The 27,018-nt window shown below is 39.7% G+C and overlaps 2 protein-coding genes across 2 annotated transcripts in view; both read right to left on the reverse strand.

Annotated features, from left to right (window-relative positions):
• LOC136880893 (putative uncharacterized protein DDB_G0282129) overlaps window positions 1-2,774 on the reverse strand; it is a 312,164-nt gene extending 309,390 nt beyond the window's left edge. The window contains exons 1-2 of the mRNA XM_067153424.2: window positions 2,768-2,774; window positions 872-2,150 (exon numbers count right to left, since the gene is read on the reverse strand). Of these exons, the coding sequence (XP_067009525.2) occupies window positions 872-2,150; window positions 2,768-2,774 (1,286 nt within the window). The remainder of the gene's footprint in view (window positions 1-871; window positions 2,151-2,767) is intronic.
• A 4,066-nt stretch (window positions 2,775-6,840) lies between these two features.
• The window catches only part of LOC136880894 (uncharacterized), a 598,330-nt gene continuing 578,152 nt past the window's right edge, over window positions 6,841-27,018 (reverse strand). Inside the window, exons 4-7 of the mRNA XM_068229167.1 lie at window positions 25,972-26,263; window positions 18,761-18,967; window positions 8,239-8,562; window positions 6,841-7,025 (exon numbers count right to left, since the gene is read on the reverse strand). Of these exons, the coding sequence (XP_068085268.1) occupies window positions 6,841-7,025; window positions 8,239-8,562; window positions 18,761-18,967; window positions 25,972-26,263 (1,008 nt within the window). The remainder of the gene's footprint in view (window positions 7,026-8,238; window positions 8,563-18,760; window positions 18,968-25,971; window positions 26,264-27,018) is intronic.

Genomic DNA, 27,018 nt, shown 5'->3' on the forward strand with positions numbered 1-27,018 from the left:
ACTCAAACCGCGTAGCCACTCGCTCGGTGTGTACGTAAAATTAGTATTTACTGTATTCATTTCTATTTTATGATCTCAGTTTTATTCATTAGGTACAGTATACTGTACACACAGTATATACAGTAAACATTTTTATAAGTTACTGAAAAAAGGAAACCTAACATGACCACCTCTATTACGTTGACGACGTTCGACCGGAATGAAAGGTCAACTTACACGGATTTTATTCTATATGGATTTGAAAGCAGTAGTATAGCATTTTCATTTATTTATGTATCCTATGGTTTTTACTGCCGGAAGTGTCCGAGGACAAGTTCGGCTCGCCTTGTGAGGGTTTGTCTACTTTAAGTCTATGAACGATCTGCGCGTCTGAATGCAGGATGATTATTATGGTAGTGATATATGGAGAGGGTGAAAAGCAGTGTCGGCACTTAGTCTACTCCGGCCGAATAACACCAAGGAATCTGCTCAAGGCTTACCGTCTCCATCCGACAAACGAACATCAACAGTCTCATATGCCCCCACACCGTATGAGCACTGCTGAAAGGTTTGGAATTTAATACTGGCTTTTGGCATGCAATCTCGTTATTAGAAATATTGTAACACCATCTCTCCTACCCTGCCGGCCAACATTCTGCTGGTGACAATTTTTCAACCAACAGGACTCGAACCACGCTGCCAGACCATAAACACTTAACGCGTTAAAGATCATGGTCACCAGGCGGGCATATGTTTCACAAGGATGTTGCTCTGAGGCAAATCTCAGTCATATTACACTGCACCTAGAATCATATTTTGAAGACCATCCTGTAACAGCGTAGCCTCGTATGACACTGCAACTGATGACATTTTATTTACCACTACCACTCACCTTTTAGTTTTGTTGATTGTCGCGTTGCTAACAGTGCTCGAGGATCTACGTGGCATATCTATCTGCTGATTCGTCTGACTTCCTCCAGACCCGATGTTTGTATACACTTTGCTCTTCACTTCCTTCAGGCGACTGGGTTTCAGCTTCTGTTCCGCCTGGCCTTGTGCGATTTTGTTCATCACAGCATCCCATTTCCCCATTTTGCGCGCTGGTTTTGGTGGACGCGTTGGCCGCCAGTTCTCTTGATTCTCATCCTCTGTGCTGGCATTTCCACCGCCACCACCACCTGCAGTCCTATTGAGTGTACTGCTCGAAGATTCAATCATTGTTTTTATTTTGGACACCACATTACGTTTCGGCATCTTATACTTCTTCAGTTGGTGGTGATTTTCGTCTTTGTTCGTAGGCGTCTTAAGTGAAGAAGTTGTTAAATTATGATTAGTTTTACCCGAGGTTTTCATTGCACTCCGGATCTTTTGATCTGGAAGACTTTGTTTCGATAAATTCAACTCTATGATTTCTGAAGGAGAATTGGTTACAAGAGTCGGACCATCGACTGGAGAGGCAGACAAATTCTGTTGCTGGTTCTTGAGGTTGTTTTCCTCTTCATTTACAGTTGAGTCTGGTTCTTGCATGTCATTTTCATTGTTGTTATTGTTATTATTAATAATATTGTTTGACAGTTCTGCTTCTTTGACTTGGCTCTGTTCTGATTTTGAAGAGAGTGTTTTAGTGGAGCCATCAGGTGAGAAGTCTCCTGCAAGAGTGACTACCTCTTCTTCCGGAAAATTCTTTCCTCCATCAGAGGAGGTCGCCTCTTCAGTACGCCTTTCCAGATCCGAGTACACGCCGCTGGACACCATCTCTTCATTGATAGAAGCAGTAAAACTAGGACATCGCTGATGCTGGTTGGTGGGCATGCTGCTACCGTACAAAGTGCCGTCGATCACTTGCGCTCGACGGTCTCCTCCACGACGTACTGCTGCAGGAACTTCTTCGTGAGGGTCTGCGTCGCTTTCGGTGAAGAAATCAGAGTCTGTCATGGGGTCCACAGGGATCGGCGCTGGGGGTGGAGCAGTCTTAGCGTGAGGTGCGCTGCCCGTTGGGGACTGATCTGCTCCACGACTTGCCGGCCGACTCCACTCGCCGTCTCCTTGGTAGCCGTTATCCAGGCTAGTGATGCTCGTCACGCTGGTTACGAAACTGCTCGGTGGTGGCAGTGGTAGCTGCGGAACAGGAGCAGTTGAAGACCTTGAAGATGGACCAGCGGACGATGAACCTGCAAACAGTAACACCATTAAATTTCTGTGTAGCAGGACACTTCCAGAGGGAATACAACAACGACAAGACAAAATCATTTGAAAAGTTAAAAGTAAGCAAGCTCGTGTTTTTTAGTGAGGGCTATAATAATAATTTCGTGTGGCTATTTCTAGCCGAGTGCAGCCCTTGTAAGGTAGACCCTCCTATGAGAGTGGGCGGCATCTGCCATGTGTAGGTAACTGCGTGTTATTGTGGTGGAGGATAGTGTTATGTTGGGTGTGTGAGTAGCAGGGATGTTGGAGACAGCACGAACACCCAGCCCCCGGGCCACTAGAATTAACGAATGAAGGTTAAAATCCCTGACCCGGCCGGGAATCGAACCCGGGACCCTCTGAACCGAAGGCCAGTACGTTGACCATTCAGCCAACGAGTCGGACTTCGTGAGGGCTGATGTGATCTTAGCCACGGGTCCTTCAGTTGTGTGAACTACAGCTACATGAATTTTCATGTTTAAAAATCATTAGTATGGATTCGAGCCGCGGCAACCTTGGTGATAAACTAGTGAACATGCCACTTGGTTAGCACATGCCCGAATTGAAGTATATTCCTCACTATCTACAAAATAGCTATACTTACTGGTCATACGGAACACCCTGTGTTTACAAAACGTTTTCATATGTCATGTATTTTTGTATGCTCTTTATCTGATGTAAATAGTCTTCGCAGTTTTGTCTTTTAGAAATTTCCCCCTTCCTAATTTAACCTCCAGAATAAAATATTTTTCTTACTCCATTTGTATGCAATTCTTGGAAATTCTATGAACGTGTATGATAAAATTTACTGGCACTGAAGATATACTATATTGGTAATGTTTTACATTTTACATAATGATATATCTGCTGTACCTTATTTAGACCGTTTAGTTTCCTGGTTGCTGAAAACTTCCCAGCCCTAACAAGCAAACTCCATTTCAACGCAAGACTCCAAGTATTCGTTGTTTAACGACATCCAGTTAAAAGGAATCTATGTTTCATTCGAAGGTGCAGAATTCTTTTACGGATCTGAGAAAAACCATGAGTGAAAACTCAAACAGAGGCTTCTATATATCTAATTTCTCCTGTATACCTCTTTACCGTGCACTTATTACATCAGTCCACCTGTGATTTGTTGTATATATATATATATCATGGTTACTGTAAATACGAATAGCTCGTAACTGCCTGCAATACCCTTGACTCTACTGTAATTACATCACTCTTCTGTTTAGTGTCAAATTTGATTCTATTTCTGAGTTCGCAGCAGAGACATAAAAAATAATTTTGCTACTTGTTTTACGTCGCACCGACACAGATAGGTCTTATGGCGACGATGGGACAGGTGAGGGCTAGGAGTGGGAAGGAAGCAGCCGGGGCCTTAATTAAGGTACAGCCCCAGCATTTGCCTGGTGTGAAAATGGGAAACCACGGAAAACCATTTTCAGGGCTGCCGACAGTGGGGTTCGAACCTACTATCTCCCGAATACTGGACACTGGCCGCACTTAAGCGACTGCAGCTATCAAGCTCGGTCATAAAAAATAAAAGCTCAAATAATTATTTGATGAAGTACATGCATTAGCTGCCGTGATACGAAGAATATTAGAATGAATTAAACATAAACATATCCGAATAAGGAGAAATATGCACCATCAAAGAACGTTCTTCTTAGAGTAATTCAGTCTAATAACTGGTTTGCCCCTGCGACGAGTGTTCAACTGGGTCGATCCTGTGCAGTGCGTTTTGCGTCTGCATAGCTCCTGCATCGTGAGTTTACAAAAAATATTATGAATGTCTTCCACGTTATGAATACAAAAAAGGAAGTAACGCATTTAAGAACTAGCATTAGATGTAAACGACAAAGGAAATTTGTATTAACGTAGGGAAATAACGGTTCACACAGTACAGAAGCGACTTGAGAACTGATCACCAAAACGTCCATTAATTTCTAGATGAATTTTGGACATCGTAGACGTTTGCCTCATTTATGTGTTTTAAAATGAGCAAATCAGACTGCTGTTGGGTCATCAGTCCATGGACTGGTTTGATGCAGCTGAAACGGCTCAAAACGTTGTTTTTATTTATTTATTTATTTTATTTTTAATAACTTTGGTTCTATTGAGTGCATTGCTTGGAACAAGATGAAAATAGCGAATATCTTCTTGAAGGCGGTGAAGCGTTTCTTAGGCAGATCACGAGGCCTATTTCCAGATGATGTGATGCAAAGTGCCGTCTTTACAATAGAAGTACCTTCTCTATGTATTACGTGGCTATACCACCAAAAATAGGGCTTAAGCATCTCAAAATTGTGATAATTTGTGAAGCAGGTGTGTTAGATGACTTGCATGGGATTTGTGACCTCAAGAGGTATACATGTTGCCAATCTATATATAGGGCGGAAATTTTTAAATGCACTAGAAAGAAAATTCTTCTATTACCTCCTTTCAGTTCCAATTTCCAAAACACTAAACCCCCAAAAGGTTAAGTTCATATTTTAAATTACTCTCCATTACTTGCATTGAAGTACCCTTCGTATGATCTCTTAAAAACATCCCGTTTTCGAACTGTTAAGTTTATTGTTTCAAGAAGCAATGTGCAATTATAAGTTTCTTCCTAAAATTTTGAAAGTAATAACTTTTGAGCTATTTCACAATTACAGTATCCCCCTTGTATCAAAATAATTTTACTGTAAAGTAAATTATTACCTAATTAACAGAAAAATGAAATAGAAAGTATGACAGGCAGCAAATAAAAGTGACTGAAAACTGTAATCTTAAAATTTTTCTGACACTAAGTGATCAGGAATCAGTTTTTATCGTAGTTATAAAAATGCGATAGAAAATAAAGTTGTGAAAATTAGAATATTAGACAATACGATAGGTTTGATAAGAGAGGCTTAGAATAGTTTAAAAAGTAATTATCAGTGAAAATATGTGGGTAATCTTAACCTATGGGATGGATTTAAAGCAATCTTTGAGGAATGTGAAAACCGGCATGTATCTCTTAAGGTGGTAGGTAATGGGAAAGACTCACTACAGTATAGCAGAAATAGAGATATTAAGGAGGTGTGCAGGTTAGAGAGAAACTGAGTTAGGGATGGTTGTATAAGTAAGGAAACATTTGAGAAACTTACTAGGGAAGTTTAGAAAAAAAAATGTCAGCTGAAGATAACATGATGGCAAGCATTTAGTGAAAAATGGAAGGGTATGTACGAGTATTTTCAGGCAAAAAGAGATTCCAGAAATGACATGAACAAGGTGAGTGTATTTGCGAGAATTTTCCGAAGGCAAAAGTATCTAGTCAACAGTGTGTAAAGATATTTGGACAGAAGGTGGAGGAGGTGAATAATACCTATGATATTTACAAAACAATGCTACATTTGAAAGCTAGGAAAGTATAGTAGCTGGAATTGATAAGATTTCTGGGGATATCCTCAAGATAATGGGCTGGGATACAGTACCATATCTGAAGTACTTACCGGGTTACCGTTTGCATGAAGGTGATTTACCAAATGATAATTGCTATAGTAGCCCCTCTGTGTCGTAGCCCCTCTGTGTCAAAGGAAGGGTAAAAAAATAAAGCGGATAATTGCAGGCCAGTCAGATTGACATGTGTTGCGTACAAGCTCTGGGAAAGCATTTTCTGATTACATTAGACATGTTTGTAGAAGTAAGTAGTTTGATAGAAGGCAGTTCGGGTTTAGGGAAAGTTATTTTAGTGGGAATCAACTTGCAGAATTCTATGAAGTCAAATACACTATATCGCTACTGACCTATCCCAAGGCTTTTGATAGAGTAGAGTATGGGAGGCTACTGACGAAATGAGCGCTATTGGATTAGACAAAGAGTGATTAACTGGGTGGCTACATTTCTAGAACATGTGACTCCGAGATTTAGAGAAGGTAAAACATTATCTGATTGAAGGAACTTACTAGAGAAGTAAAGAATTGAAATCACATAAGTCTTTTGTGAAATATACTGTATAGAGAAGGGCCTCTCAAACGCCCTGAAATCTGACGCGTGCAAACATAGGCGCAGAGGCTCCGTGCACTGTACATCGGTCCCACTCGGCTCAAATCGGCTTGACTCGGATGGTATAGTGTGCTGAAAGCCACGAAGCGTTCGGTGATAGACGGCTTGTGAATCAGTGAAATAGATACCCGCAAGACAAACATATTAATGGAGCAACCCATTTCGAAGAAAGCAAAGACTTCCGAAAATTCATTTCAATCGAACTGGGAACCTGCGTATTTTTTTCTCAAACATGACGATAATGCGAAATGCTTAACATGTGGGACAATAATTACGTGATCATCAAAAAGATCTGTTTTTCAATACAAAACCTTGCTCGTATTCTACGATTATTTGTCGAAGGTAGATTTTTTGTAAGCTGCATCGAGAAGCAGCTAAGATTATCTGTATGTTTGATTCCACATGCATATGTGAAAGCTTCTTTTTCTGTTTTGAATAGTACGAAAACTAGATTTCGTGCGAGTATTTCTGATTGTAATTTAAGAAAACGCTCTCAGAATTGCTCTCACTCGACCCCTTTTTCGAGATATTACTGGTATAATTGCAAAGAAACAGAAGAGCTAAAGAAGATAAATTGCGTGCTCAAACCAAACTGAAAGTGTTTAAACCCCTGTAACAATGCCCCATACAACAGACTGCCTCCGCTCACCGCACATAAACATTTCGCAGTGAAGGAAGAATCAGCGAGGAAGGTGAAGGCAGAGACAGGCCGAACGGGTGAGACAGATGTAGGGAAAGAGGAGTGGGGGTTTGCACTCTGGTCAACCTAGCGAAGTCGTCGTCTCCACCTTGCGCCGTGCAGTGCACTGGCGCATGCACGCTGAGAGGCCCTGGTATAGAGTAATGAACAAGTTACAGGACTGTAAGCAATTCCAAAAAGACCTCAACAAAGTTGTGAGATGAACGGCAGAAAATTGTATGCTGATAAATGGGATGAACAGTCCCTTCAGTTTTAATTACTGTACTGGAATAAATGTACCTCACGAAAACTGCTTTAATATAACAAAATATTTTCATTGGGGTAATCACATTGAGGTTGTAAATACAGATTATAGATCTCTATATGGTTATAATGGTATTTAGTGGGGTGGTTGTTGTAAGGATGAAAAGGAGAAGGCGTATAATTCACTGCTAAGACTCCAATTAGGGTATGACTCCAGTATGTGGGACCTATCACCAGGATTACTCAATTTGAGAACTGGAAACAATCCAAAGTAAATAATCATGATATTTTTTCTGAGCAATTTCAGACAAACTAGTAGAGTTATGAAAATGTTACAGACTTTGGGCTAGAAAATTTGGGAGTAAAGAGACAAAATGCCAGAATATGTGGTATGTTCTGGGCTGTCAGTGGAGGGATCACTTGGAATGACATTACATGAATAAGCTTGTGTATAGCTTTTAAAAGTAGGAGGGATCATAGAAGATAAAGCTGAAATTCAGGGCCTAATGTTCGTTCAAAGGAAGAGGAATTAGGGATTGGAATAATTTATGAAGGGAGATGTTCGATGAAATTCCAACTTCTTCTAAATCATTTAAGAATATACTACTTAAACGACAGACAGGGAATCTGCCACTTGAGCAACAACACTAAAAACATATCAGTCTTTAAACATATTTTATATACATGGAGTAATTTCGAAGCTGCAATAAAAATCTTTACACTTTAAATGTTAAAAGAGTGCGCAAAATTTCATACCTCTGCAGTATACGTGTACCTAAAAGTGAAGAAAATTAGTTTGTGGGGAACTGAACTTCGCGTGTGTTTTATGCTCATCCGAATCTCAGAACGATGATTCATATTTTCTTAATATTTATTGAATTGTCATGTACAGGTAACTACTTATAGAAATCTATATACTTGTTCAACGAGGCAGGCTTTCCAAAATAAAAGGCAAAAACACCTAAATTTCAGTCTTTTCACGAACATTTGCCCTTAAAACAATAGTTGGCATCATCTGTTCGATATTGGGTAAGCTTAGTCAGAACAACGCCACGTGAATTTAATTAGCAAGATATTTTTAACATAGTTATTCAACTTGCCTGTCATTTCCGAAACTTCATCGGTCTTCTCGGCGTCTGTCAGCGGACGAGCGTCTTCCTGGAGTGGAGTATCAACAGGCAGGTCCTCAGGTGAGAGGGTACGTTCCGAGAAGTCCATTCTTGGGCTAGGAGGAGTGTAATCTGGCTCTGATCCCGCCTTGACGACAGCCACATCAATGAGATCGGGAGACTTCAGCCCGTAGCTGTCATCAACCAGGGAGTCGAGTAGGTTAGCCTCCAAACCAGAGAAGGAGATCTGGTCCAGAAGAGTTGCTTCGCTTGCCATTGCGAGATACTTCGCCTTCCACTCTGCGTCACTCATAGCTGAAGAACGAACACAACAATCGTTTATTAACTACATTTAATAAAGATAAAGTATTAATGCACAGAAATTTTTGTCTGCCACCTGGACAGACTCATAATTTAATTTAATCGACTCTCCTGAACATGAAGATGAGTAAAAACTTTGTGAGACATAATGCAAGCAAGCCTCTGTGAATTTATAAAATGTCGCCACAAACCTCTAACTAGCGCTGTGGCCTCATTTGATGATAATTGGTGTTGTTTAAAGGGGCCTAACAGCTAGGTCATCGGCCCCTGATGGTACGATGTGCAACGAAATGAAAATTAAAACTTCAAAATATATCCACTGAATAGAATCTAAAACGAATAATGAAAAAAATTGATCGTGAAACAAAAACAATCAGTGGACTCAATTTACAATATCTTATTACTAGGATCATACTTATTGTATAATGGGGTCCAAAATTCAGGTTACCGGCCCCTCATACCGGTCCTAATCACTAGTAAAGCAGAACCACGGTGTTCTTTTTATAGTGATACTAATCACAGGTAACGAATTTATGCTGCTTCTCGCATGGTGGTAATCACAGGTAATGTAGACCTATGGTATGTCAAACAAAAGGGCACCACTCACATGCAACGCAGACCCATGGTGTTCCTCATATAATGGGACTACTCAGGTAACGTAGGGCTATGGTTTTCCTCACATTGTGGTATAAATCACAGACAAAGTAGACCCATGAAATTTCTTAACACAGACCCATTGTGAACACAGAGGAACCAACACATTCCAGCGCAGCGTACGGCACCTTTTCTTGCATGGACATTAGTCCGCGCAGCCGAGTGCCCACTCCCCTCCACCCCCCTCGGTAGGATACACACGATGGAACTAACCACAAACAACGCCCAAACCCGTGGCGTTCTTCATAAAATGGCACTGTTCCTAGGTAACGTAGATCCATGGTGTTCCTCACATGGCGGTACTTATCGTAAGTAACGCCGACACACGGTGTTCCGCACGTAATGATACTAATCACAAGTAGTCTCAAGGTTCTAATTTCATCATCCCTTGGTCACCCCTTTTAGTCTCATCTTACGACAGTCAGAAGATACCGTGGGAGTATTCTTCGTCTGTATCCTCCACTCACAGGGGGTGTGGCCTGATTTAGTTCCATACCGCTTATATTTAAATAATTAGAATCTGAGTAACCATCGTCTCCTTGGTATACTACTGCTTCTCTTACCCTTCACGGCCGAGTCCATTATTCTCCAAGGAAACCTACCCTCCTCCGTTCGCCTCACATGACCCCGCCATCGAAGCTGGTTATTGCGTACAGATTCAGTAAATGAGTTTATTCCTAACAGTCTCTCTCTTCATTCCGAGTACCCTCCTACTATTGTTCCCAACTTTTTGTATCAGCTATTATTTTCACTCCTTTTGTGTCTTACTTCCAGCTTATGAGTAAGATATCTGGAGTCCACCCAGCTTTCACTCCCGTATATCAAAGTTCTGCAAAATCCAAACCAAATCTCATGGCATAACATGCTCCAAGAGCCATGTCCTACCAAGCGACCGCTGCTCAGCTCGAAGGCCTGCAGATTACGAGGCGTCTTGTGGTCAGAACGACGAATCTCCTCTGACGTTTTTCTTAGCTTTCTTGACCGTCATATAGCTTAATTGTAATTGCGTAGGATGATTGGACCTCAAACCACCACTCAGATCCAGGTAAAAATCCCTGACCTGGCCGGGAATCGAACCCAGGGCGTCCAGGTAAGAAGCAGACATGCTGCCTCTACACCGCGGGGCTGGGTGGTCTGAAAACAGACCGGTGTAAAGGTAGCGTCATTCGGGAGCTGACTTCTTTCTTACAGAATACTGTTGATCGCAACTGCGAGCTCAACCTCACTTACTATAGTGTCATCCTGAGGGAACACAATCCTAAATACTTGAAATTATCTATTTGTTCCAGCTTCGTATTCCCGACCTGGCATTAAATTGTCTTAGGTTTCTTGCCTACTCACATGAAAATCAGCCTTTCCCAAATTAAAGTGATATTTTGAAGTACTAAGATATTAGACTGCAGGCTTTCAGTACGAGTACAATCTGCCATTAACACCTAGTTATCGGCAGAGGTTAAACTGCTCAGTACATTTCCAGCTAATTCCTGCCACTTTACACCTTTCAATGGATCATTTATGTAATCTATGAACAACGAAGGTGAAAAATGACGCTTGTTTAAAGGGGCCTAATATCTGGTCATCGGCTCCTAAAGGTAAGAAATGAGACGAAATATGACAATTTAAAAAACCAGAATCATCCACTGACCAGAATTCAAAACGTAATGATGAAGAATGAATGGATGAATATGAATTTAAAACTATCAGTGGATCCGACCCGCAATGCCCAACATTCCCAGAAACTAACGGTAAATTATAGTATTACCGACCATGGGACTGCATCTAAAGCACAATCTTGAATTGATGATGCTTGTAGTCTCTAGGAGTCCAATATCCAGGTCATCGGCCCCTCATAATTTTAGTTATCGCTAGGAAAGTAGAACCATGGTATTTGTCATTTTGCAGTAATAATCAAAAGTAGCGTAGACTCGCGATATTCCACACATTATGGTACTGCTCACAGGTAACGTAATGCGAACATGTAACACAGACCTATGGTGTTTCTCACATTGCGGCGCCATTTACAGGCATCGCAAACCTATGGTGCTTCTCACCTACGTGTACTAAACACAGGGACTCTTACTATCCCGTGGTGTTCCTCGCATAGTGGGTATTAATCACAAGTACTGTAAAACGCACGCGGGTTCACACACTGTTGCTACTGATCATACACCTATTGTATACCTAAAATAGTGGTACTGCGCGCAAGTAAAAGCGACCTATGGTATTCCCTGCGTCATAGTACAAATTACAAGTAGTCACATGGTTCTAATTCGATCATCCCTTGGTCGCCTCTTTTACTCTCCTCTTACGACAGGCAGGGGATGCCGTGGGCGTATTTTTCGTCTGCATCCCCCACCGAAATGGGGTGAAGGAGAAAAACAATTCTGGTAATAGCGACAAAATACCAATAGAGTAACAAGGGATTTTTTTGGGTGGGATCGATCAGACTGATTACAATGGAACTTCGTAGCATGATAAATTGGAACATAATAAACTTGATGGCAACAGCCACTTTGGTGTAAAAATATTTACCTACTTAAACATAGCATTTTTGGTACTGATATAAATGGAGCGTTGTTTATTGAGAATCTCTTCCTACGAACCCTGAGAAGATTATCAATTAAGATATCGGAACATCGCTGCACACCGGTCGTTTTCAGGTAGGCTATTCACAGCATGACAGAAGTGCGAGATTCTAAATACAGGGTCTCTCGTATAAACTCAGACCGAACGCACGGTGCTTGTACTCTGCGTTACGGCAGCTGTCGTATGGGAGGTGCGGGCATAGTTCTTGACCTTGCAAGCATCAGTCGCCAGTCAATCTCAGCTGTTAACATGGTGCCCAAGGCTTAACGTCTCCATCCGATGGACGAATCCCCATGAACAGCATCACATGCTCACACTCCATATAAACACTGCGGGGAGGTTTGGAATTAAATCCAGGCTTTTGGCACGCAATCTGGTGATTAGACCTTTTATACCACCACCTCGCTTACCCTGCCGACCATGCGATTGTGAAAATGTTTTGACCAACGGTGTTCGAACCGGCTAACCACGGGGTCAGACCATACAGAATTGATACGTTAAGGATTATAGCCAACAGGCGGACTGCTGATGAACTCAAATATGCAGCTCTAATACAATATATTTAAAAATGAGGAATATTTCTAAGACTTACATTTGTTTTCTTTTTGTTGTAGTGCAATTTTGTATTTACTTTTTCAGAATTTTCAGTATATTTACATTTTGTTAAAAGACAGAAGATGAAGGAATATTTTCTAGTCTATATTCGTTAATTTACATAAATATGAGGTTTGTCTGTACTTTAGTCAGAATTGTTAAAAATAGACACTTGTATTAAGTCCAGAATAAGGAGGAAATACAATTTTTAAATTTTTGAAGTCACGGGGGCGTGGAAGACACTGAAGTCTGGGTTCTATTTGATTTTATTCAAGGTGGGTGAAATAGTTTAGGAGCAGGTATACTGTAGAAATTCTCAAATATTTCCGTAAATACGGGTCCTTTCACCGTATGTTGCGTAACATTACAATCTTAGGCGTAGCATAAATTGGTCTTAAGACAAATAATGGATATTTACGACTTGATATTCTTATTTCATGCTTACTACTATTATTAATGTAAATCTTACCAAAGAATCCTTTCTAACAAAGGAGGAACAGTTTTCCATGTCTCACATATGTTACTATAGCGGCCACCGAGCGGAGAGACGGCACTATTATGGAGCTATTAGGCGAAGCTTTATCTGACGGTGTAATAATTAAGAGAGGAATTTCTCAAGGCAGTATTGTTCCTTTATGTTTTCTTATATATATATAATTTATTTATTATTATTTACATATTTTACGCCCACATTGGAGCACTGAAATCAATACATTTGAGTTAATTTCTTCTTCTTCTTCTCCCAGAACTTTTTCATCCTCTCCGACCTGGAAGCCCTTTGTGTGTCCGATATAGTATATTGTTTCCGTTCAACTGCTTTTAGTTTGAGACTTATGCTTTTGTTCTTCAAAATCCTCTTCTCTTTTCTGTCTTTGATTTGTTGCCGAGTTATACCCAATTCTTCCAAATCGTCCTGAACTTCTTTGAACCAATTATTATTGATTTTATTCTTCAAAAAGTAATCGAACAGTTGTTTCAATATCCTGGTGTCTGCTAATCTTGATATGTGACAGAAAAAGGAAATTCTTCTTTTACGCATTGTAGATATTATTGATTCACATTCACGATAGACAATGTTGTTAGGCAACAATCTCCACTGTCCATCAACTTGGTGTTTTTTATTAATAATTGTTCTAAGAATTCTTCTCTCAGTTTTCTGTAATTTGTCTGTTGTAGATTTTACATTTAATTTGAATAAAGTTTCACTAGCATAGGTTGCCTCTGGTTTAACTATGGAATTATAGTGTTTCAGCTTAGCGTTTATCGAAAGAGATTTTTTTTTATAGGTTGGCCAGGTAAGTCTTTGTGCTTGTTTAAATTTAGTTGTTCTGTGTTCTATTGCTTCTTTTTCATTTGTGTTCCATGTTATTATTTCCCCAAGATATTTGAATTTCTGAACAATTTTAATCTCTTTATTACTGTTCAGCTGAATAACTGGTAAATCAACTTTAAAAGTTGGCATCATTTCTGTTTTTTCAAATGAAATTTGTAATCCCATTTTTTTAGCTATAATTTCTAGTTGTTCAATTTGAAATTTAGCCTCTTCTATTGTATTTGCAAGTAATGCTAAATCGTCCGCAAAAGCAAGGCAGTTGAGTTTAATATTTCTACCTATCTTGATAGTTGGTTGGCATTTCTTGTTCCATTCACGCATAACCTTCTCCAATGCACAATTAAATAACAATGGTGAAAGTCCGTCTCCTTGTCGAAGTCCAGTTCTTATAGTGAATGATTCTGATAATTCACCTCTAAATTTAACTTTTGCCTTCGTATTTTTAAAAGTCATATTAATGAGGTTAACAAGTTTTTGATGTAAGCCAAATTCTTTAAGGCTTTTTAATAATGAGTCACGATGAATACTGTCGTATGCTTTTTTAAAATCTACAAACGTGATGACCAGACCCTTACTTCGAACTCTTTGGTGCTTCATTATCCATTTTAAACTAATGATTTGATCTGGACAGCTTCTACCTGGTCGAAATCCTCCCTGATATTCTCCAAGTTCTTGGTCGAGTTGTTCTTGGATTCTTGTGTATATAATCTTGGATAAAATCTTGTATGTAATATCAAGTAAGGATATCCCCCGATAATTATTTGGATCGGAGCGATCACCTTTCTTGTGCAGCGGGTGGATTATCGCTGTATTCCATTCCTCAGGAAGCTTCTCCGTGTTCCAAATATCAATGATGTATTTATGTAGGTTTTGAATAGTCTGATCATTAGCATTCTTCCATATTTCTGCTACTATTTGATTCTCTCCTGCTGCTTTGTAGTTTTTAAGTGCATTAATTGCCGTTTTCACTTCATTGTAAACTGGTGGTATAATCTTTTGTAATGGAGTTTTATTTTTTGGGTTAGGATCAAATTCTAAATGTTCCACAGGATCCTCACAATTAAGTAACTCTTTAAAGTATTCTGCAAGAATGTTAGCATTATCCTGATTATTGTGTGCCATTTTACCATTTTTATTTCTTAACATAAGTGTGGGAGGGGTAAATTTAGATTGATATTGCTTGAATGTTTTGTAATAGTCTCTTGTTTTATGCTGATTGAATGTTTCTTCTATAGTGCTAAGCATTTCCTTTTGATAATTCCTTTTAATTGTCCTAATTTCTTTAGCTGTTTGTCTTCTGGCATTAATTAGTTCTTCTCGAGATTTTTCCGTTTTCCTCTGTTGATCATTTATCCATGCCTTGTGTCTTGCTTGAATTGCTTTGTCACATTCCTCGTTCCACCACGCATGTTTCTTTCTCCTTTTGATTGGGGCAATTTCTTCAGCTATGGTTTTAAGTTTGTTGATCATTGTCTCTAATTTGTCATTTAAAGGTGTTTTGGATCTCTCTAAATATATTTTATTATTTATTAAGTAACTGGGATCATAATTTCTCCTTGCTTTGAGATGATTATGTTTGTGTTTCCTTTTTGGTGTTAACTTGATTTTTATTTTTGAGATATAATGATCCGAGTCAATGTCTACCCCACGGAGGACTCTGACATTATAAATTTCTTTATGATATAAGTAAAGAAGTGGAATCAGAGATAAGACCTTTTGCGGATGATATCTATATACATATAAAATAACATGTCCCGACTGACATTCATCATCGCCGAGCCAAAACTACTAGACATAAAGAAATAAAATTTTGGGGGGTACATTTATATCGCAATGCACGTTCTCAATAAGGGAGGATTTTTGAATATTCCATGGTTAAGGAGATGAAAAGGTGGGGTGAGCGAATATTTAAAATGAGTGCATCTCCTTCGCAAAATTTAAGAGTTTTAAGACGTGAAAATTGGTATTTGTAATCTCCTTTAAAAATAAGCACGTATTTTTTGTTTTTGGAAAAGGTACTTATGTGGGGTGGCGGTGAACAGGAGTGACAAAGGGGGTGAATTTTAAAATTATATCTACAGTATTTCTAAAAAACTTAGTATGTTGCAGACGTGAAAATTGAATAACACATTTTGTTTTCGGGAAAAACGATTAAGGGGAGGGTTAATGAATTGAAGAACGAGTTGAATTCTTTGTATGTGGATACTTATATCTGAATAATTAGGTGTGTTACAGACGTGAAAATTGGTTTTCGGAATCTCCCTTCAAAGACGCACGTATTTGATTTGAGGGGGGAATCAATTTAAGGGGTTGTAGAGGATTTGAATTATTTTTACGAGGGTACAAATAAGTAGTGGACTTAAAATATATACCCCAAAGGGGGTTTTGGTTGGGGGGAGGTGAAGAATGACAAAAATATTCATTTATATGAAACCGTTTGAATTACGAAGTTAAAATTTCAAGTGATATCTGATATCCTAGATGTTAAATAACAGAATGTTTGAAACGAATTTAACCCCTCAGAGGGTTAAGATCCGAAAACGAATATATTCATTCCTTCCTCCGAAACAGAAGAAAAATTCCGGATAGCGGTATATATTTTAAATCCTAGGTGTGAAATAGGAATTTTTTTTAAACGTTCCGCCCTTAAAGTGTTAAATGAGGTTAGCTCCGTAAACGAAATTATTCATCCTTCCAAAACCATTTGCCGTACTAAGTTGTAATTTTACGAGAAGTTCTATTATGTCCTAGGTATAAAATATCGTAAACTTCAAAATATTTCTGCCCTAAGGGTTTAGATGGCGGCTGACTCTCAAGGACACACTATCCATTGTTCCGAAACCGTTTCAGGCACGAATTTAGGGTGGTCTTCTATATCCGAGATGTTAAATAAATATTCACCCCTTAAAAAGTCTTCATTCCTCCATTACTGTTCGACGTACAAAATCAAAATTTCACAGGTTGGTCGCTTTTACATCCTAGACGCTAAATATGATAGGGTTTTAAACATTCAAATTATTCCATATGGAGTGCAAATGAGTGTTAGATCAGAAAATAAATAATCATTCCCCTAAAACTGTTTGTTGTACGAACTGAGGGCGTATTTTACAGGACCGAGCGAGTTGGCCGTGCGATTAGAGGCGCGCGGCTGTGAGCTTGCATGCGGGAGATAGTGGGTTCCAATCCCACAGTCGACAGCCCTGAAGATGGTTTTCCGTGGTTTCTCCACTTTCACACCAGGCAAATGCTGGGGATGTACCTTAATTAAGGCCACGGCCACTTCCAACTGCTAGGCCCTTCCTATCCCATCGTCGCCATAAGACCTATCTGTGTCGGTGTGACGTAAAGCCACTAGCAAAACAAAAAAACAAAAAAAAAAAAGAGTATTTTACAGACTCAGCTGACAGTGGACTCTCCAAAATGTAACATTTTAAATAATAACTCTCAGTTTAAAACCGTAGCGAAGCACGGGTACCTTGCTAGTTCTGTATAAAGTTACAAGATTGTGAGCAACTGCAAAATGACCTCTGTACTGTTGTGAGATGGACAGCAGGCAATGGTATGACGATAAACGGGGTTGAAAATCAGGTTACGAGTTTCTCAAATAGGAGAAGTCCTCCCAGTTTTAATTACTGCGTTGGTTGGGGTAAAAGTTCCTTATAGGGATCACTAAATACCTAGGTGTTAATATAAGCAAAGATCTTCACTGGGGTAATCACATAAATGAGATTTTAAATAAAGGGTACAGATCTCTGCACATGGTTATGAGGGTGTTTAGTGGTTGTGGTAAGGATTAAAGGAGAGGACATGCACGTCTCTGGTAAGACCCCAAATAGAGTATGATGCCGGTGTATGGGACCCTCACTACTAGGATTACTTGATTCAAGAACTACAAAAAAAAATAATTTAAAAAAATCCAAAAAGCAGCTCCATTTGTTCTGGGTGATTTCCGACAAAAGAGTAGCGTTACAAAAATGTTGCTAAGTTTGGGCTGGGGAAGACTTAGGAGAAAGGAGACAAGCTATCAACTAAGTAGTATGTTCCGAGCTGTCAGTGGAGAGATGGCGTGGAATGACATTTGTAGACGAATAAGTTTGAGTGGTGTCTTTGAAAGTAGGAAAGATCACAATATGAAGATAGTTGGAATTCAATAGGACAAATTGGCGCAAATATTCGTTTATAGGATGAGAAGTTAGGGATTGGAATAACTTACGAAGGGATACGTTCAATAAAGTTTCAATTTCTTTGCGATCATTTAAGAAAAGGCTAGGAGAAAAACAGATAGGGCATCTGCCACCTGGGCGATTGCCCTATATACAGATCAGTAGTGATTGATTGTGATTGAGCCAAACTGTGCAATTCGGTGTGGGTTAGAACCCCGTCGTCGGCTGTTCTGGTTTCCCATTTTCACTTTCAGGCAAATGCCGGGACAGTTCCAATTCACAGGCCATAGGAAAAATCCTTCTAGGGTTTTACCAAATTTCACTCACCATCATTGATCTTTATTAGCTCATCTCCCTGTTTCCGCCTTGTATCTATCTACAACATACATATTCTGACTACTAACAGTATTTGACACGATCCATCACAGTATTCGAGCAATTCCATCCATGCTATGGATGAAGTCGATAGGGGAATTTATACACTGAACGGAACAAAGCGGAGTAGGTTTCCGTCTGTGGGCAGGTCATTTCAACTCAAACTCAGCATTGGTAGATCGTAGGTAAGTTACTCAGTAGGAACCAGAACTTATTTCGCAACTTCTACACGATTATCATGTTAAAGTTTTGGCTTTCTAACCGAGAAGCCTGTCCTATTACAGTCAGTTCGCCATATTCATACCTTAACTCCAGCAACGAATCAGATGAGTTTTCTATATTTACCTAAACCATCAACATGGCTGACCTGTTGAAAACTGGTAAAAATTGTCAGTAGCTCATGAAACTTGACTAATTGTGCATATCGTAACATACGTGGCAAAAGTCTCGTTAGTGTAATATGGCACTTCTTTAATCATTTTCTTACCTTTAACAGCATCCAGTTTTGCAACGGGAGGAGGAAAGTCTCTTTCTGTACCTGCCCTAACAGGAGGTTCATCAGTTAAATCAGGGGACTTCAATCCATGGAAATCATCTAGAAGAGGATCCTGCATTGCATTCTCAAAACCAGAGAATGTGATGTGGTCCAAAAAGGTCACATCATTTCCCATCGTAATGTATTTCTCCAAGGCAGCTAAAAGAAGAACATACAGATTATGTATTAATATACCGATATTCTTTTTGCTTGAATCTGTAACTATTTGAAAACTACTCCTTCCCAGTACAACATTCAGCCTCGTACTGGAGTTAATGATCAACCAGTAAACGCTCATACACATTTTTATTTCAGAGAGAAAAATATCGTATTACTTTCCAGATACAAATATCCTTAAGACAATAATTCGGAAACTATAGTACTCCTGAAGTAAGGACAAAATGACTAGTATTAACGATTTAAAATGGCATGTACTTGGTATATCTTGTCAATACACTTTTATAATTGAAAATCATTTATTCAGACATTTTTCAGGAACATAGTACATTTCCTTCATCAGTGAAGTCCAAGTACTGACATGTTCCTGAAACATGTCTGAATAAATGATTTTCAATTATAAAAGTGTACTGATAAGGTGTTACAAGTACATACTATTTTAAATAGTTAGCTTTAGACAAGTCAGTACACGAAAAAATGCAAGTACCTATTACGGTTAAATTTATCAGCAGTGTTAACGAATCATTATCTCTAGTTACTTTATTGGAACCTACATACATTATCGAGAAAGATATTACTTTTTTCAGCGTTCAGTTATTTTTTTATTTACAAAACTGCTTTCCCAGGGAGGTAGTCCCAAAGAACTCAGTATACGCAAATGAAAATAATAAATAATATTACAGTTATAAACACAGTATTAAAATAAAATGATATATATTTCAAACGACACCGACAGGTTTGGATTAAGATGGGGATTCATAATGTGCAAATTTGCATAACTGTCTCCACAAGCCCTTATTTACAGCTAATTTCACACTACTACATCATCTGAACTTTCCAGCTGTTGGCCAGGTCTGCTTGGAACATAAGCCTCTCCATCTCCTCTTGTCTTGCAACCACTTCTCCCTCTTCACTCCCGCCCAGTCCTCTCGTTCTCTGTATACCCTCTTCAGTCCCGAGCTTGTTTTTGCATTCGATGGATAATATTTTTCTCAAATGAATTTAAAAAATTCACCAAAGAACGTAGTATGTTTCACTAAGTTCTTTAATGACGTGTAGCATATATGCTACATCAGGACTCAGAGTTGACTTTCCTACCATTATTATTTTTGCTTTAAATTGTTTTGTATTATTATAAGTAAAGAAAACCACATGTAGAGCATACGCTACATACGGACGTTTTTTACAGGGTTGTTTTATGTCGCACTGACACAGGTCTTATGGCGACGATAGGGCAGGAAAAGGCTAGGAGTGGGAAGGAAGCGGCAGTGGCCTTAAGGTACATCCCCAGAATTTGCCTGGTGTAAAAATGGGAAACAGCGGAAAACCATTTTCAGGGCTGCCGACAGTGGGGTTCGAACCCATTCTCTCCCAAATACTAGATACTGGCCTCACTTCGACTGCAGTTAACAAGCTCGGTACTCCTTTTATCCACCTGTCTCTTGGTCGTTTTCCTGTTATCTCCATTTCGTGCATCCTCCTGGTATCCTTTCCTCTGTCATTCTCTTCATGTATTCATACTGTCTAAGTCTAAATGCATCTATCCTGTTCTGCAGTGGCTTTTCTTTTACTATATATCTCAAACTTTTTCATTTCTCATCTCATCCTTTGTCACTCCTATCCTGCTTCTCAGAAATTTCATTTCACTTGCCTGTATCCTAATCACAGTTCTTTACCTCATTGCCAAACTTTCTGCTGCATACGTCAGAACAGGTACAAAGTAGTCTTGTATATCACTTTTGTTTCTCTTACTTTTAAATCATCAAATCCCGAGTATACCCATCGTCGCCTTTTGTCTTCCTCTTCTCTTCTTACCTTCTACTATTCTCGTAGGTAACTTATCCTCCTCCATTCATCCCGCAGGACTCCAAGATCGAGGCCCGTCCAGACTCACTGCCTCATCGATCATGTGACTTGACATCTATTTCTTCAGGTCGAGTACCCTCCTGCTATTGTCCCACCAGGAATCATTATTGCTACCTTCGTGTCTGTAACTTTCCGAAGTCTACTCAGCTTTCACTCTCATACAACGAAGTATGTCTGACAACAGAGCGATATGAAGATATTTTCACCCGAGACCTAGCTCATTCCTTACAGAACGCAGTTGATCACCACTACGGGCTCATTGTATTTCCTATTTGCCACTAGCTGAATCATCCTTAGTTCCACACCCCCACCCTGTTTTTTTTGTTTTTTTTAGTAATTAAATATGTGTAACGTGTAAAGTATACGTTTATTTATCTACCTGAAACCAGTATTTCAAAAGAGAATAATCTCTAGGCACTACACACCACGAATGATCTAACAGCACTGAATAACATAATTAGTCCACCGCTGATACTCTTCTATACTGAGTGGTAGAACACAGGTGCCCAGTGCGGTCGGGCAGGCCTGACGTAAAAATGTGAACAGCTTACGTAGCATGCATACATCACAGTGAAGCGAAAGAGCGAACACACTTGGCAAGAAAGTGAAGCAGTGCCGTTCTCTTACCTCCATGGCAGTGTCCATTATTCCCCTAGACAACCTATCCTCCGTTGTATCACATAACCCCATCACCGCAGCCGGTTTATGCGTACAACTTCAACCTTCGAGTTGATTCCCAAATTAGCCTTTATCTCCTCATTCTGAGTACCTTCCTAGTAATTTTCCCGTCCCTTTCTATCGACAATCATTCTCGCTTGTGTCTTAACTTTAACTTTTGAATAATATATACTGAATCCATTCAACTTTAACCCGTACAGAAAAGTTGGTCTGAAAACAGATCGATGTTAAGATAATTTTGTCTAAGAAATTACTTCTTTCTTGCAGAACACTGTTGATTGCAACTGCGAACTCGCTGCTTATGAATTCAATTTCACTTACCATACTAACATCCGGGAAGAACGTACACATCCTGAATACATCAGTTCCAGTTTTCTATTCTCGGCCTGACATTGTTTTATTTTGAAGTTCTAAGGTAATAGATTTCAGGCTTTCAGGATAGCTGTAACTGGGACAAAGTCGTTGGCATGGGCCAAACTGCCAAATGCATTTTTACCCAACTGAATCTGTCATCTTATACCTTTCGGTAAATGTTCCATGCATTGTCGCAAAATGTCACAATGTAATTACTTGCAGTGAATACTACCCGAACGACACAGAATGAATTCTAGGTGGGGATCGTTGGTCGTCGTGTACACGCAGGCACAGAAATGGTGTCCAGACAAACAGACAGACAATCAGCATTGCCCTACTTCAGTACTGAAAAGGAGGAGGGGGAGTGAAGGGGGTAGTGTTGAGGGCCTCTCCAGTATCAAAAGGAGGGAAAGGGAGTGAACGGGTAGTGCTGAAGGTACACCGTGTCTTGCTATACATCTACCACTGTGTCCATTTTAGTCACAATAGACTTGTAGCGGGCTATCTATCTGCAGCAATGCGTTAAGCGAGGAGGTGGGGGGACGTCATGCTTTGTTTATATTGGAACACCATTTCAGTGCTTGCGAGTACGAGAACGCAAAGATGGACACTAGCGGTGTTCGCAACGAAGAAATAAGAGAAAGAAGTAGCTGACATCTATTTAGTACTAGGTCTATTCGTTTCACGTGTGCTAATTTTTTTTCATGTAATTTTCTAATTACAGTCATTCTCTCACTGGAAAATGATTACTTCACAAAGCTTCCGGGATTAGTAGTTCGCTCATAAGAAGACACAGCATTAATTGCGCATGAAGGCCGACATCTATTAAGCGCGTTCTCCTTCATGATTTTAGGATTTCCTTCTTTGAAAATTACTCCTCAAATGCAAATCGACCCGAAGAAAACAGCGATTCTAGCAGCAAGTTACTTGAGAAGTAGGCATTTAGAAGTCAATATTTCAGAAAAATAGAATATTTATACTTTCCTTACACAGATGTAGTTTTTCAGGCGAACAGTTACAATAGTATGTTAAGTCAAAATTTACTATGCTTGTAATAAAAATATTCGCAAAATGCAAGAAGTTATTCTCCATTTGATTTAAGTCACTATATCGTCCAAGTTCTGTAACTAAACTTTCCAGGAAGTCCAAGTATACGTTTATTTATCTACCTGAAACCAGTATTTCAAAAGAGAATAATCTCTAGGCACTACACACCACGAATGATCTAACAGCACTGAATAACATAATTAGTCCACCGCTGATACTCTTCTATACTGAGTGGTAGAACACAGGTGCCCAGTGCGGTCGGGCAGGCCTGACGTAAAAATGTGAACAGCTTACGTAGCATGGATACATCACAGTGAAGCGAAAGAGCGAACACACTTGGCAAGAAAGTGAAGCAGTGCCGTTCGATTGTGACTGCGAAAGTCTCCACTACTCAACGTAATGTTGATTCGGGTCCTTCTTTTCCTACCGCTTTCCCCACATCTAAGGGGTCGCAGGTGCGAGCTGCGTGGCAGATGTGGATTTGAGGCTGTTTTACGGCCGGATGCCCTTCCTGACGCCAACCCTATATGGAGGGATGTAATCACTATTGCGTGTTTCTGTGGTGGTTTGTTGTCTGCATATGATGAGAGTGTTGGGACGGACACATACACCAAATCCACGCGCCAAAAGAATTAATCAGAAGAGATTAAAATCCCCGACCCGGCCGCGAATCGATCCCGGGACCTTCTGATCCGAAGACCAGTACGCTGACCATTCAGCCGGACGAAATGTTGATTCAGGTACAATATTAAGAATAAATAACACGCTATAATCGCAAGAAAACAGACCTTTTCAACATTTTCGGTCTGATTTATACTCCGTTTGATATTAACAGTTCATTTTATTTTCTCGTATTTATACATTCAAAGAAAACTTACACGTTATCATTTCTGTGTTACTAATTACATAGATACAACACCTCTTAAATGTAATATTGAAAATAGTAATTTATTACGTACAGTACAAAAATATTTGAGTTTGTTGGCCTACCTCTTCATTGTATCCGCACAAAATACGTAAACTGCAAAGAACATAAAGAACTTATTTCTTACAACGTAAAGTGAAAACGACGTGGATTTCTGCCCTCTTTCTTTCATTATTTTCTGCCTCCATTTCAAACTCTGTTATCGCAGCAGTGACAGAGTGACCAGAAGAACTTCCCTCAACCTTCACGGCTTGTCACGGAACTACAACGCCACTGTGTGAAAAGCATACGATCATCGCCTGCCTCCCCGCCCATTTACAGTGCTGTGTGCCGGCGGGACGAAATGGCCAGCATGAGCACCTCAGTAGTAAATCAATCAATCAATCAATCAATCAATCAATCAATCAATCAATCAATCAATCAATCAATCAATCAATCAATCAATCAATCAATCAATCAATCAATATCTGCATTTAGGGGAGTCGCCCAGGTGGCAGATTCCCTATACGTTGTTTCCCTAGCCTTTTCTTAAATTATTTCAAAGAAACTGGATATTTGAAATCCAAACAGACTTTCAACGTATTAGGTCGTGTTACGTATATGTAGTACGTGTTGAAGAGATGTTAAGTACAGAACAAAAATGGCCAGCCGGACACCAGTGGGATCCGAACCTACAACCTCCCGATTTCGCGTCGGTTGCTCTACCAATTGAGCTATAGTGGCCTAGGCCATCTTTGTCCTGTTTGAAAGGATCTGAGCTACAGATCTGGCACTGCTGCTAGCACACTGTAGAGTGCGTTTAAGTCGCCCGTTTTGGGGCATGTCAATGAATATTGAATTTTCACGACCGCATTGTAATCGAAACAGACTTTCAACGTAGAGCAACCGACGCCAAATCGGGAGGTTGTGGGTTCGGATCCCACTGGTGTCCGGCTGGCCATTTTTGTTCTGTACTTAACATCTCTTCAACACGTACTACATTTGCGTAACACGACCTAATACGTTGAAAGTCTGTTTCGATTACAATGCGGTCGTGAAAATTCAATATTCATAAACTGGATATTTATTGAACATCTCCCTTGGTAAGTTATTCCAATCTCTAACTCCCCTTCCTATAAACGAATATTTGTCCCAATTTGTCCTCTTGAATTCCAACTTTATCTTCATATTTTGATCTCTCCTTATTTTAAAGACGCCACTCGAACTTATTCGTCTACTTATGTCATTCCACGCCATCTCTCCGCTGACAGCTCGGAACATAACACTTAATCGAGCAGTTCGTCTTCTTTCTCCTAAGTCTTCCCAACCCAAACTTGGGAACATTTTTGTAACGCTACTCTTTTATCGGAAATCAACCAGAACAAATCGAGCTGCTTTTCTTTGGATATTTTACAGTTCTTGAATCAAGTAATTTTGTGAGGGTCCCATACACTGAAACCATACTCTAGTTGGGGTCTTACCAGAGACTTACATGCCCTCTCTTTTACATCCTTACTACAACCTCTAAACACCCTCATAATCATGCGCAGAAATCTATACCCTTTATTTACAAACCCATTTATGTGATTACCCCAATGAAGATCTTTCCTTATATTAACACCTAGATACTTACAATGATCCCCAAAAAGGAACTTTCACCCCATCAACGCAGTAATTAAAACTGAGGACTTTTCCTATTTTTGAAACTCACAACCTGGCTTTTAACCACGTTTATCATCATACCATTGTCTGCTGTCCATCTCACAACATTATCGAGGTCATGTTGCAGTTGCTCACCATCTTGTAACTTATTTATTACTCTATAGAGAATAGCATCATCCGCAAAAAGCCGTACCTCGGATTCCACGTCTTTACTTATATCATTTATATATATATATATATATATATATATATATATATATATACACACACGCACACATCATATATCATTATGGAAGGGTATGTAGTGACGTAGTGATTTGTGTACAGAGTCGTCTTTTGGTAGACCACATTTTACGACCGCTGATGTTCACCATGCACAATTGAAGTGAAAACTTACGGTAAGTAAATCTAGACGGCAATCCTTCACAGAAAAGAAATCCTAAAATAATTTCACAATATATCATTAAACTATTACCTCCTGGGCCTATGGCTTGAGCCCCAGTGTCTCCTCTCTCATTTCCTGTTCCACTGCGGTTAAGGACAGACTCGTGTGAGGTGCCATTCGACACCAGAGTATCTCCAGCAGCACCGTCCTGATCTAGTCCGGCAAACAGAGTCTTGGGACTGCAGTTGTACCCAGTGAAGTCCATGGTCATTTGATCTGGAGTGAGGATCCCCAGACTCTCGTCCTGCTCGATGGAACTCTGCTTGCTAAGCTGCGGATCAGCCCAGTCAGTCATCGTCTGAGCGCTACCCGGCGTCTGCACCTGAAAATAAATTTTCATTAACGTATTTGCCACATTTACTGTATGATCATTAAAAGCATTAGTCATCAGTGAGCCACAGCTTCCAACAACTGAAGAGAATTTTTTTTTTTTACAATTTCCTTTACGTCGTCATACAGACACAGACAAACCTTATGGCAACGATGGGATAGGAAAGGTCGAAGTGGGAAGGAAGCGGCCGTGGCCTTAAGGTACAGCGCCAGCATTTACATGGTGTGAAAATAGGAAACCATGGAATGCCATCTTCAGGGCTTCTTAAGCGCTGACAGTGGACACTTAATAAACATATAAAGAAATGTGTGTTCCGCAGCACCGCACGCACACACATCACTTTCAAGACATTTCTCGCTTTTACATCATACAGCGGCGATGCCTGCCGTGGTGTGTTCCGATCTGGTTGAGTTTTGATCATTCGTGTCGAAGATTGAAACCCGGCACTTTATTTAATGGACCCTTGATCAGAAAGTCGCTGTCTCCATTCTGCTGTTAGATTGAGTTCACGTTTTGGAACAGACGATACGAAGTAGGAACAGTCACAAAAACAATGGCTTGTTAAGAATTGCCATTTTACATATCTTTTACATAATTATAAGCAATAACACTTATTATCCAAAAATAGTGTTACATGGTGTACTTTATGCTATCTTATTGACAGTGAGGCTGGTTAGATGCTGGACATCAGAAAGTTGTGATAAGTTTTGTTAAACAAGTGCAAAGTAGTCTGTGTACTCTAACGG

This window comes from Anabrus simplex, chromosome 9 (assembly GCF_040414725.1).
Source record: "Anabrus simplex isolate iqAnaSimp1 chromosome 9, ASM4041472v1, whole genome shotgun sequence".
Lineage (NCBI taxonomy): Eukaryota > Metazoa > Arthropoda > Insecta > Orthoptera > Tettigoniidae > Anabrus > Anabrus simplex.